This window comes from Solanum verrucosum, unplaced genomic scaffold, assembly GCF_900185275.1.
Source record: "Solanum verrucosum unplaced genomic scaffold, falcon-dt-bn FXZP01000049.1, whole genome shotgun sequence".
In the NCBI taxonomy this organism is placed as follows: domain Eukaryota; kingdom Viridiplantae; phylum Streptophyta; class Magnoliopsida; order Solanales; family Solanaceae; genus Solanum; species Solanum verrucosum.
This window is the reverse complement of record NW_026020221.1, coordinates 3,870,571-3,884,744: the sequence shown is the minus strand read 5'-3', so window position 1 is coordinate 3,884,744 and position 14,174 is coordinate 3,870,571. Positions and strand designations below refer to the sequence as shown.

The window sequence follows — 14,174 nt, the reverse complement described above, 5'->3', positions numbered from 1 at the left end:
CTATGTAATGAACACTTAAAAACTGGTAAAAACTTCTCTAAAATTTGAATAGAATAAATCTAATACAAAATTCATCATGTATTTAAATATACAATTGAATCATATCGTAATTTGAGTATCTAAATAAAATTAATTAACAAATTTAAGAAATTGTCAATCAATATATTCAACGTAAGTTATTGGGTTCCACCTAATAGTTTTGTAAGTAAAATTGTTTGTTTAGAGATTAGTGATGATAATAAGACACTAGTTTGAATTTAGATTTTTGAAGAGACAAAAAAAAAAAGTTAAGATTATTTTTTTTCATCTATTTAAATCTTAGTAATAAACAATCGAGATTAGTACTGATAAAAGATAAATAATTCTATTGTATTATATAGTGTAATTGTGTCGTTACCTTAATATTTTTTTTCTCATTTTGACTTTACTTATTATTCAATAATTTTAATTTATCATTTACTCTACCTTTTCCCAATCTTAAATATTATATATTACACTTGGGCATAAACTTCCTTTTATTATATAGTAGAATTACTTAGTTTCTTATTTTTCAATATGGATTAATATATGTTGTTCTATTTATTTTGTATCTTGTTATACACTAAATTTATTATTAATATTATTTTGATTTTTTATGCATATTTTAATAGTTATTTGTACATACAGCTCTTAAGATATTAGTACTATTTGGAAAAAGTTAAAATCTAATTTAATATTTATTCATAAACTATCATTTTACATTTAAAATAACTTAACAAAATTACATAAATAGCTTAATAACTTCAACAAATTACCCAATTCTTTATGCACCAAAATTCAGAAATCAATTCAGTCCAAGAAATAGAAATGCCTTACAACCCAAGAACTCCAAATCTTCATTGGCGTTGTGGGTCTTGGCCAATTCTTCATTGTCTCCGTCTTTTGGGAATTTTTAACAACATATCCAGTATAATTCCACGAGTCGAATCCGAGGTCGAAATGCCTCACAAACTCTCTAAAAACTCGTTCAAATTATTATGTGAAGAACCTCCCACTTTCACAGCTTCCATAGCCAAATCTCTATATTTCTTCACATTCCTTCTGATTTCATTTCCTTTCTCTCCATCTCCCATTAAAACTTCCAAACACCTCTTTAACTCTTCTCTTTTCACAATTCCTCCTTCTTCTTCTACTCTTGCTCTCACTCCTGTTCCCCAAACCTCCTCCACCATCTTGATGTTCGTCATTTGATCGGATAACTGTGGGACTCCAATCAGTGGCACACCAGCTACCGTGCTTTCTAGGGTCGAATTCCATCCACAATGGCTCACGAAACACCCAATTGACTTATGAAAAAGTACCTATAAGAATTACACGATTTTCTTATTAGTCCTTTCTAAACAAATAGTCCACTATTTTAAACATCAAATAGATTTGAGTTGAACTTCTCATCCAATAAAGGACAACTCGATGCACAAAGTATTAAACGTTCACGTAGGGTCTGGAGAGAGAAGGGTGCACTCAAAGGTTGTACGATAGACAATCTACCCTAATGCATTAAGGACCGCTTCTACAGCTCGAACATGTAACCTATAAATCACACGGAAATAACTTTATTGTTGCATCAGAACTCCCCTAACTTCTCGTTTGACATTATAACATATTTTTTTAAAAACTAAATTTTGATTCATTTTTAAACTTCGCACTCAATCAAACTATTACCATATGAATTCAAAGAGATAGGAAGAATTTAAACATTACCTCCATTTGTGAACACCAAGGAACAATCATCCCTTTTCCATTCAATCCATAAATTTCATCATTCTTTTCTTGTCATCTTCTTTGCTAGATCTAATTACCCATAAAAATGGCATTTCACTTTCCATTAAACTCTGCATAACCTCTTCCTTCTGTTCCTCTTTCACCATTGCTACGCTTCCAAATGCTACATAAACAACCGAACCTTCGGGTTTTGAATCCAGCCACTGGCAATAAGTTTCAGATTTCTCAAACAAATCGCATCCGAAAGACTTGTCTTCGAGTTCATTTCCATCGAGAAAAGCAGAAGGAATCAAAGGTCCAATTGAGCAGATCCCAATTTTATCGAGAATTTTCAAGGATTTCTCTTCTAATTTGTCGAAAATGTTGATGAGAACACGAGGATTAGGGTCGTGTTCGAGGTTTTGTATGTGTTCTCTCATTACAGGGATCATGAAAGAAGAGTAAGGATCATTCTGCAGTAAAAAGGAAGGAATGTCATCGCGCGAAAACAGGGGCAATTCTGGTAATTTGATTGGGAACGAGAGCTCAATTTCGCTAGTAGAGCTGTAAACCCCATTGTTATTGATGCTAAACAAATGGTGATAAATCGCAAAAGCAGTAGCAGATTGAATAACTAGAAAAGCAGACGGCAAGTTAATCTCACGCGCCACCTCTGCAACCCACGCCCAGAGAAATGTGTAGACTAAGCAAGTAACTGGATGACCGTCGCCGGCAAGTTCATCGATAAGTTTTTTGAGATTTTCCGATCCCACGCGCTTTAACTGTTTCAAGTAATCGCCGAAGTCCATTTTAGCTGCGCCGTCGTCGTTGCCATCGGAGATAGACGCGTAGAATAAACCGTCGATGGACGGAAGGTTGTTCAATTTGCGGAATCCATTGACGGTGGTGACGAAGGTGCAGCGAGCACCGGCGCGTGAGAGGTTTTTAGCGAGCTGGAGAGTGGGATTTATATGGCCTTGGGCGGTAAGAGAAATGATAACGAAATGATGCTGCTTCATTTGACTAATGTTAGAGAAAACAAACACGGCACTAATGGATATTTATGGGAAAGAATGGATTTATATAAAGGTGAGTTTTCATTGACTAGCTCGTTTACATTGTCGGCCTTAAGCCTGAACGAAGAGAATGATTATCGAAGCTCAATCGCAAAAGAACTTTCTAGTCATAAAAGTATGATCTTTGTATATCTTATGATCTTCACAGAATTGTTATTGTTATTGTATATACATAACACTTATATTTACTAATAAATTTCATTTAGATAAATCGACGTATAGTCCATGTCAATTAAGCACATCATTATATAAATAATAAAGTATTCATATTAGCAGTCTCTTATAGCCATTTCTAGAACAATAGCCGAAGCAGATGGGCAGGAGGCCTGCAAAGGGCTAGACACTTTCCACTCAATTTTTAAAAATATTTTTGTGTGTTTTTAAACATTTATTACATAGATAAATTATTCTCACCTTTTTTTTAAAATATACATGTTAGTGTCAATAAGCCTATAAAATCTTGAGCATGTTCCAATTGGATTTGATGTTAGTGATATACTATATAATTAAAAGTAAATGACATATCTTATATAGTTAATGTATCTACGTAATGAACACTTAAAAACAAGTAAAAACTTCTCTAAAATTTGAATAGAATAAATCTAATACAAAATTCATCATGTATTTAGACATACAATTGAATCATATCGTAATTTGAGTATCTAAATAAAATTAATTAACAAATTTAAGAAATTGTCAATCATTATATTCAACGTAAGTTATTGGGTTCCACCTAATAGTTTTATAAGTAAAATTGTTTGTTTAGAGATTAGTGATGATAATAAGTCACTAGTTTGAATTTAGATTTTTGAAGAGACAAAAAAAAAGTTAAGATTATTTTTTTTCATCTATTTAAATCTTAGTAATAAACAATCGAGATTAGTACTGATAAAAGATAAATAATTCTGGGCAAAATAAACATGATTGGGAAAATAATAAATAGCTTGATAGACTTTAATCACAAGTATCTTAGGTGTGTTAAATCATAAAATCAAAACATTTTGCCCTTCAAATAAGTTCATCTTAAATTTTTACCCCTTAGCCTAGTGGGGCATAAGTTCTTTAGAAACTGAAGTCATGCAAAGGCATAACTTGTGAGATTTTACGTTACGAAAATATAAACTTATGCCTCGCATTTGCTTATTATGAAGGGCATAAATTCAAGACCAACAAAGAATAGGGGCAAAAGTGCAACACAAGCTTCAAGATACTTAAAATGACACAAAGGAAGCAAAATTGTGGTCTACAGATGTATATGAGATATACCTTAAATTATGAATGAAATCCAAAATAAGCAAATGGTTTCAAAAACTTCCTATCCTACAAGCCATAATCCAATAAACTACAACTATGAATTCAATACAAAAGCAGACACAAACTCTTTGCCTGGTAATAACTAACAAAAAAAGGAAGTCGCCGACATAAACTATCTTCTCGTTCAACAGCCCGAGGGAGCAAACACGCCATTTGACTTAAAACATACCCCCCCTTCTAATAAAACTATAGAGAACAATGAGTCGAGTTACCATTTATTTTCATAGGAAGCAAAAGTACCTCCACATACCTGAAAGAATGTCATATGTAGTCTTAGTTTTCCATATAATATCTGGGTCTGACCTCTCATCTTACGGAGGATAGGAAGAAAATTATGAACTTCCGACAAGAGGCTGGCAGGATAGATGAGGCAAACTCAATGAGATTTTCACATAATTGAGACAAGCATTAACAGTAAAGCTCCATCTTTCTTCTTGGGTCAAGAAGATTGCACAGCTAGCCGCTGAAGATGCTCAAAGAACACTTGAAGGCTCACATCATCTGTAAAGATCACGTCTGATCCAGCTGCCATTTCATTTGCATTATTGTACGTGGCAGATGGATTCAATTTTACCAAAAGGAATCTTGCCTGTCCAGCATGAGCGAAATGATGTTATCCCCTAATGACGAACTTACAATTGATCCTACTTCTCAATAGGCATGTTAGCGCTCACAAGCCAACAATATTTAAATAGAAATAACCATTTACCTGGGAGCCATGCTGATCACACACTACCAGTCTTGGAACAGGAAACCTCTCACGGATGATTGCTTGGGCCTCATCATGGGGAACTTGCAACAGTTGTGCAAAAGCCTGAAAAGAGGAGAAAGGGAAAAAAGAATACATATTTTTGTTTCACAGGCACCTTATGAAAATACATCATGCTAGTACAGCACAAACTCTGCATGCTTGAGGATGAAGAGATTTCCGAGTCTTCCTCTTTCATCATGAAGCAACAGCAGACTGAAGCTACCACAAAAAATTAAAAAGAATATCGCTAGATAAGAGAAAAACGTGAGACATACCTGGTGCTCAGGCTGGTCCTGGTATCCCATATTTCTCCATTGAGCTATTGTCATTCCATGGAAAACAACTACACTAAAATAAGCATCCAACAAGAGAATGCGATCAGCTGCAATGGATGCCACATCCAACAAAGCAGGGAAAGGCAGTGAATTGAATGAAAATGCTGTTAGCGTTGGCTGAATCATGACAGCAGCATTGCTTATGCCCTCCCGATTGAGCAACATGCGGAAATATGCTGTCTCATCTGGACTATTATTGAACACCTGTGACACACATACTTAAGTGAGAAACGAGAACATGTACATCCATGACATCAATTTGTTATGTTATTGACACTGAGATAAGAAAGAACATCCTGAGCTATATTACTTGTAAGAACTGGGATCGCCGTAAATGAAACATGAATTGAGGAAACAATGAAAAAGAGGGATTCAAAGTGAATGAGCTGGGTTCATCCTTCCGATAATCACCAAACTTGGAGCACAGACGAATGAGATTACGATCTAGCCACCTTGTGGCATCAAAATCTTCCTGAAATCAGTTAGCCAGGATTTATAAAAAAAAAACAAAAATGAGAAGTGGGAAACTATAAAGTTCAAGCACAAGATGATAAGCGAATGTAATATTTTACCACGATTCATGTTTTAAGGACTAATTCTTCCCTACTTCAAGCATACTCAACTGACCTTGTTACTTCACTATTTACTAAAGCATGACAAGCTTACCCCCTGAGTACTGTAAAAATTTATGCAGAAATAAATAACAGTCTTGAAAAGGTACCTCCATCTCCATTTTGTAAGAAGCTAATCTAGCCACTACAACTGCAGCAGTCTCTTGATCAAATCCTTGCACCAATTCCTGGAAAAAAACAGATTTCTTGCAGTGTCAGGATCAACAAACACTCGTATGCTCCCCAAAAAGCTCAAACAATGAGATACAATTCCTCAACTACTTGAAACAAGAGCAAAATCCAAACGGGACATTCTTGTTCGACGAGGTACCCTTCGCAGGAAACCCTCCTCAGAGGACTTCAAATAAATATAAAAAGATTCTTTCAGCATAACAATTTCATATTGAAATGGGCTGAATAATGTGGTCTCTCTCTATCTCTTAAGTTTCCTTTCTCTGTTTTCTTGTTTGTGGGGCCAGAGGAATTAACCGAATTCTTCTTTTGTCCTTTAGGAAAAAACTGCCTCACAAAGCACAACTCAAAAAATTACCAGAAATCAGCAATAAAATTAAAAGACAAGTAACATTACTCTATGCTTGGGGAAAGATACATTTGAGTTTGGAGCTATACAGAAGAGAACAGTAATGGAGTTAATTATGTAACAAATGATACTTCTAACACAAAACTCTTAGTGCCGCACCTCATTACTAACAGCAGCATCAACCCATCTTCTAGTAACGGTGGTGACTCGTAGTTTTGTTTGGCCATCAGGACTCTGGTAACTGCATTTACATCAAAGCCGGCAAATTTTAGATGTACAGTAATTCTTCTTTTCCTCTATCTAGAGTTGTTCAAGAAGAAAAACAGTGTAACCAATCCATTAACAAAATTTCAGCTTAAAATATTTATTAGAAAAAACAGTAAAGGATAAGAAAGAAATAGAGGTGAATGTTCCTAGGGTTCCAAGTACCTCGTGAGAAACTGTATGTACAATTGCGGATTTATATTGCCTGAAGGGTCTGATTTCTCACTAGATGAAACATCAAAGAAAACAGTTAAGCAAGTGTTTTTGTCGAGACCACACAGCTTCCAAGCTGTAGTATTCCCCTCACCGGTGACCGTGCTGGAAACAGCAGGTCCTTTCTGCATAGCACCAAATGATCAATATCAACTGTCAAAACTGTAACTGAAAGAGTTAACTTTTCTTTTGCAGGGGAATAAGTTCCCAAACTTGAACTTAACTGGGCAACTTTAGGTAAAAATACCCACTACTGATAATATGTAAAAGTTTAGTGAACCAACCTTATCTAAAGATGTGCATGGTCCAATTATCCCTTGAATTTTAATATCCTTGGAGCAGTTGATCTCTAATGTACCACTGAAACAATTTAATGTATCAAAATCATTGAATTAAAAATAAAATAAAATGCAACTGTAGCAGTAGCAGTAGAGAGTCAGAATTCTTCGCTACATCATTATGCAAGCAATACATATGCTGCAAAAAGTACAACTAATATGAATTCAAATACATACTTCTGTAACAATGCAATTCATGAGAATCACTTGCCTAACAAATGTTCCCAAATTACCATGGTATATCCTTTTTATGTTGAGGATGACTGTGGGGAGAGAGAGTCCTTCAGGGTTTTGTACTTTATCATTGTGGAGAATGCAATGAGAACTTTTATGAATTAAAGTAGAAAGAAAAGTCAAGTAAACATAGAAAACACCACAAAACGTGTACCAAAACTTTATCTCTAAGGCATAACCACTATGTCAAGTCCCTTGAGTGTTAACCAACTAAATCGATCAACTAGAGTGTGAGGACTTCAACTGGTTGTTTCCACGCTGCGCTTCTATGAAACTAAAAGATAACAAATAGGGTATGCAATTTTCGAAATTTCAATCCATCAATCAACTACTATCAATCAAAAAATAGTTGGGATATATGAGTATCTTCTGCTCTATTGGGGCATATTTCATTCTAACACTAGCATGTAATTTGTCTTTGAATTCAAGAATTCTCTAAATCTTAAGGTTCTCCAAATCTCACAGGTGTCTCTGCCTGGACCCACTATAAGTGCAACAATAACTAAACCTTAATCTCAACTAGTTGGTATTAACTATATGGATCCTTGATTCAATTGCACTCAACTTTTAGCTAAGTCTACATCAAGTCCTGTATTTTGAGATATTACGCTATCTAGCCAAAGGATGAGCAGTCTAGTTACCAGTATAATGGAAAATGTGTAACACCCACAATCTATCTAAATTGTAGTGTCAAACCATATCTATTGAGCCTCCCTCCACCCAGTTTCAGTGATTTCTTCTTGTTCCTGATTGTAGCTAGGGATCCATTCCGATAATGACCTCCATGTTTCAGGGGAACAACCTTTTTATAGGTAAGAAAGCTGGACATAAAGCTTTCATTCAGCTAACATCAAGCCTTAACTTTATAATTAGGTACCAACACGTTATTTTTTCAATTTTTCCACTAAAATCATTAATAGTTATGAACTGCATTTATTACAGAACTGATTATCCTTTTTAAGATTAAGAAATGATGTGTGAGCTGAATTTGATTATGACGACTTCCATCAAGATCACCAATTTTACTCATAAGAAAGTTGGACATATAGTTTTAGTTTGATAATCAGGTCCCATCTTATCAGTTCCTTTCAATTTTTTCATTGAATTCAACTGTACTATATATGCACAGCCTCTATAATAAGGCTCATCCTTTTTATTCACAATTACATATATGTTGAGTACTTTAACCCAGTCTCTACAGTTATCAACATAAATGTCCCCTCACTGGTATACAACTTGGACCCCAAAAAATAAAAACAACCTCCAGACAAGTATATCTTATATCATAGATGCTTTTAACTTTAGTGCCTCTTGCTAGAAAAAGTCCCGGACATAAAGTTAAAATTGGTTCCACATTCAAAACAACCATACTTAAAACATAGCAAAATTAGTGTCCTTTGCAAATAAGACAGAGCAGAATATTATCTCAAGAAGCTTACTTGAAGGACAGCCCAAGAGACTGTTCACCATATTCAAAGATTTGCTTGAAAGAATCTTTGAAAACAGAATGACCAAAGCTTTCAGCTAGAACAACTAATCCTCCTGTTTTTTCAATAGCTACTTTCATCTCAGCAACCCCAACCTGAAACACAAAATTATTAGTACAAAACCAAACATGACATCATCTGCTGCCAATTCACCGGCAGCATTAATCAGTCTAAATTAACATTTAACCTGACATGAATAACACATCGATATGCAAATAAATTAAATGTACACATGATGGAACTCAACACACTAAGAGTCCAAATATAACACACCAAGCATATGATGCTCATATGTTGTAACATTTGTACAGTCAAAATACACGCATGTCATAGCTTTTAAGAATCCAGCATAATTGTAAAAAGATGTCAGGATCAAATGCATGATTAGTAACTAGTGAAACACCATCACCTTCATTTAAATAATTCAATGGCACATAACACACATTTGACCATGCCAAAGCTACTACACAGACAAACCTGATCAAGTGCTGAAGCAAACACATCCAAGACGTGACCTTGGCTAACAAGCTGTTTTGCGAGTTCCTCATAGAAATGGACAGCCTTTTTGAAAAAGGGTGCTGCATCCTTGTGCAGATCCTTATGAGAACGAACTGGTTCTGATAGATCTTTCGACACAATCTGCAAAAAAACAAGGAGATTTGTCAAAGAAAAGGAAAAGGCATTGAGATTCATCAGTAGTAAGGATTTTATTTACACGGGCAATTAATGGTGGTAGAGACAAAAAAAGGAAACAACTGGTTTTTCTTCATTAAGGATCTAATTAAGTGTCAGTTTCGTGAAGATGCGGGCAACTGTATTCCTGACTCAAATATGTTTCAACAATATGGTTTTTAGCCTCAAAATTTAGGCCAGCATCAGAGTGACTGAGTCTTTCATGAACCTTGGGAGAAGGTAAAAAGAGCAGTGAGCGACCATTTTTTTTAATAACTACGGCGTTGGAGCCATCTTGAGCACCTCGACTAATTCCACAGGGTAGTTGCTACCTCCCATCAGCACAAGTACCAAATAACTCTATCCACCAAGGTTAGGATAGATGGGAAGAAATCACCTACTGTTTTTTTTTTTTTACTCTGCTAAGAATTGAACCTTAGACCTCATGGTTGTCAATCCACTTCATTGACTACATTAATGATAAGACAAAATAAGCTACAAGGTTATTTAAGGGAAGTGAATTCCGAGAGTTATCAATACTTTCCGAGAATCTCCAAGTGTATCACGACATTTATATGCAATGGAAAAACAAAAAAGCTTGCCTAGTGTATTTACCTTGATTAAAACTATGAATGGTTTTGGTGGGGAGGAAAAAATTTCATTAAAAATGCTTTCCAAATTTCACCATGAGAAAAAACATTTCCGATATCTTGCAGTGTTTGGTAAGGCAAAAATGTGGGTACATTAATTGTGCAAAGTAACTGCTGAGAGTGATGATAGTGTTCTAGTGATATTTTGAGTATTTCAGGTCGATAATAATGCTAAGTGTTAATTGAAGCAAGTAAGAAGGAGTAGCAGTTAGGATATTTGTGAAGGAAAGTGGCTTTCTCCAAAAGCAAGAGAAGTCCATTTTTCCATTTTGATTAAAAGTATTGTTCTTCCAGAAATTATTCCCCACAATTCAAAGTAGCTAGCACTCGTTGTAGTACCCCATACACACCATAAATAGACATTCAAACCATAATTAGACGCATGCAGCCATGAAAATCTCATCCTTATCATAAGCCTCACCTCAAACAAACAGAACCTTTTCTTCCTTGGGTTGGGGAGACAGGTAATTTTTGGGAGTGTGATGTGACAAGCAAAAAAAAAAGTGCAAACAGATAGTAAGGCTCACCGTCCCAGGTCCCTCTGTGCATGGACCGCCCACTAAGGCCATGATCCGAGCACCATTACCAGCCACACAAGCTCCAAGCAATCCAGCTGCTACACTCAAAGCAACACCAGTGCAACGTAACGCTCTATTACCCTGTGGGACTGGCCATTGATCCGTGCTCAATTCATCTAACAACTACAAAAACATGCACGAAAAACAAGTCAACACAAATTACTAAGCTACATTGCTACATCAATCAAAAAGATAATTATTATCAACTGAAACCGACAGAATTCAAGGTATATTCACACTCCGAAGCAGGCAATAAGAATCTGGTAACACCAAGATTAGGAACCCCAATCTGTCCACCACCCTTCTGCATCCCGGGGCCACCACCAGTCCGTCTTCCACCCGCACTACCAAGCCCCAATTGATCCAAAACTTGATCTTTCGACAACTCCTTTGATCCCCGAAAAACATACACCTTAGACATATCTGAAAACCCCAACTCATGCACCTGAACCTGCGTCCCATACGATATAAACCCCACCATAGCATTATCCGGCAACATATCAATCGCCCTTTTCAACGCCGATTTCGCAAACTCCAACTCCTCTTCCAACATACAAGTATCCAAAACAAACAAATAAATCGGTGAAACAGAAGGTTCCGGTAAAGGGTTTTGTGGGTTAGGATTAAAACTCTGTGGGGTTTGAGAAGGGAGCGTATATTGAATCGTAGTGAATTGAGGGTAAAGCTCTCCAGGTACATTAGTTTCAGAAATACCGGAATAATGTTGAGGGAAATGGTTACGCTGGAAACAAAAAGGGCAGATCCAGATTAAGGCTTGGAAATCTACACGAGCAAAAGGGTTGAGAACAGCGGTACAGGTTTTACATCGGAGAGGTACATAAGGAAGTGTAGGAAGATCAGTATGAGGACGGATCAGATGGATCGATGAAGCAATTGGGATAACGCACTTGCTAGCTTCAACTTTCGTCCTAGGCCAAGCATTCCATGTCATACGAACTCCATCGATCCCTTCAGCATCAGGTTGTGCCATCTCTGTCGCCATTGATCCAACAAAAACCGAAAAAGCTCTTCCCTTTAACGATTTCCGGTTGAAATTCTGGATACCCAGATACAGAAAGTGAAATTGGCGCGACCCCAAAAGGGAGGAAGGAAGAGTGGGTGGGTGGGTGGGGTGGGGGGCTAGAGGGGTCACACCGAGGAAACAAGGAGGAAATCAGTCAACACTGGGGAAGATGGAAGAAGGACAAAACAGGGCAGAGGTGAGTTGGTTATGTTAATCTTGAATGAATTGGGGGATTTTTCAACAATAGTATACTATGTTATTGTATTAATGAAAATATTTATTTTATAATTTCAACTTCAATTTGTAAAAATAAATGAAATTATTTTTAAAATGAAGGCAACGTTTATATACACTCTATTCTTTCCCAACTTCATATGTGGATTATATTGGATTAATTGTTGTTCGAATCATTTGATAATTATTTTGGAGGTGAGTTATGCAGATAATATCACATTTTGTAACTAGTTAGGAAATAAGTTATTTCATTTGTAATATTAGTGTGATGTTTGATTTACTAGTTATAAATTTGGACTAATACATGTATAGTTATGAGGAAATTTATGTAATGTTTATGTATGATAAAGGTGGAACAACTAATATATGAATATCTAAATGCTACATAACTAATATATGCATTATATAATACGTAATTTCTTCGTAATTAATCTCTTTTATTACAAATATATGCACAACTTTAATCAATTTTTTAAGTTGAATAGTGATTTGCTCACAAACTTTACTATTTGTGTGGTTATGAATGTTGTTCATTACGGATAAAATGAAAAGTGTAAAAGCATTAATTTTTTTGTATATTTTAGAAGTGTGTCATTCGTCTTTTTGGATAAACAAATAAACAATATACATATATACCACATGAGAAAGATTTATAAGAAGGCATGGTGTTTACGTCTGACATTTCTATCTCTTTATATATACATGTTGTCATATTTTATGCATGTTTGTCTAATTGAGCATGGAGTTTAAGAAGAAGAAAAATAATAGTCAAAATAGAGAAACGGACTAAAATAGTCTTTTATCTTTGAATTAAGACTCGGAGATTCTTAAGTTTTCATGTGAACCACTAATAGTCCCTCATATTTGCACTTTTGGTCCTCCCTAAATTTTTCTCATTTTTTAACATTGATTTTATCCACAATTTATGTATGAGATGTTTAACCTCCTTTTTATATATTTATTATAAATAATAATAACTTCATGTGAGAGAATGTAAGAAGAGAAATACCTTGTTTTGTTTAGTACAAATATTATTGCAGCTAAACTCAAGAAGTTAATCAAGTCAATTTCACAAACAATGGTATAATTTTTTCTTTTCTTGCAATGCCTATGTTAAAGAGTTCTAAGTTTAGCTGCAATAATATTTCTACCGATCAAGTTAAAGTATTCTTCTTATCACCTTCTCTACATGGAATTATTATTTCTGCTAAATATATAAAAAGACGATTGAACATTTCATCCACAAAATTGTGGACAAAACTAATGTTAAAAATAGGTAGAAATTTGGAGAAGGACCAAAAGTACACCAATATTGTAAACACGAGGAAATATTAGTGCTCCATGTGAAAATTTAAGAATGACTTTGAGTCTTAATCCAAAGATAAGAGACTATTTTGAATTTTTTTTCTTGTCAAAAATATATTTGAATTATTATTTATTCACGAGTTTCACACTCCAATTTTAATTTGTTCCATTTTCCCATGTGAACTTTCACCATAGATGTATTAAGAAACGCATTAACTATCATTTGTTCTTTTTTTACATATATGATGATAGTTCAAAGAGGATAAGAGAATAGCTAGTAGTTAATGTATGCTTTAATGCATACAATCAAATCTCTCATTATATATTGTATAAGAGAAAAATTTATGATGATATATAGTGAAGTGTTATTATATATGTACAGTGCGGTGTAAAGAGAATGACCGTATATGGTGATAGTTTAGGTGCGAAAAAATGACAATTCAAATAGGAGCAGACTATACAAATGGGTAAATGTGTCATGCTATATGTAAACCTTGGTTGAAACTTTATATTTCTATTATATAGAAACATGATTGGAGGACGACCACTGGCAATATCGTAATTATACTCATTTTTAAGGGTAAAATGTAATACAACTGTTTTTTAAGCAAATTAGAAGCACTCCTTTCTTTTCACATTAGATATTTTGTCTTTTTCTTATTCTTTCTTATGTTACTATGTAGAAAATATGTTGATTAGAACAACCAATATAAAAATGTAAATTTACACTAATAAATACACTCTCTACATTACTCTAGAACCATCCCTCTTACTTGTAAACTTTCCAAAGAAACAATGCAGGAAGAT

The 14,174-nt window shown here is 34.8% G+C and overlaps 1 protein-coding gene and 1 pseudogene across 2 annotated transcripts; both read right to left on the bottom strand.

Annotated features, from left to right (window-relative positions):
- Positions 1–724: 724 nt before the first annotated feature.
- On the bottom strand, positions 725–2,778 carry LOC125831771 (phloretin 4'-O-glucosyltransferase-like; annotated as a pseudogene). The gene is made up of 2 exons (XR_007443189.1): positions 1,741–2,778; positions 725–1,340 (listed from the first exon to the last, which is right to left on the bottom strand). The product of XR_007443189.1 is annotated as a phloretin 4'-O-glucosyltransferase-like (transcript).
- Positions 2,779–4,007: 1,229 nt separating this feature from the next.
- On the bottom strand, positions 4,008–11,994 carry LOC125831765 (protein transport protein SEC23-like). The gene is made up of 12 exons (XM_049510955.1): positions 11,022–11,994; positions 10,754–10,927; positions 9,382–9,543; positions 8,857–8,999; positions 7,130–7,205; positions 6,798–6,970; positions 6,528–6,609; positions 5,938–6,015; positions 5,527–5,688; positions 5,157–5,420; positions 4,840–4,944; positions 4,008–4,719 (listed from the first exon to the last, which is right to left on the bottom strand). The coding sequence occupies exons 1-12, from the start codon at positions 11,805–11,807 to the stop codon at positions 4,570–4,572; spliced, it is 2,355 nt and encodes a 784-aa protein (XP_049366912.1). The 5' UTR covers positions 11,808–11,994; the 3' UTR covers positions 4,008–4,569.
- Between the last annotated feature and the right edge of the window lie 2,180 nt (positions 11,995–14,174).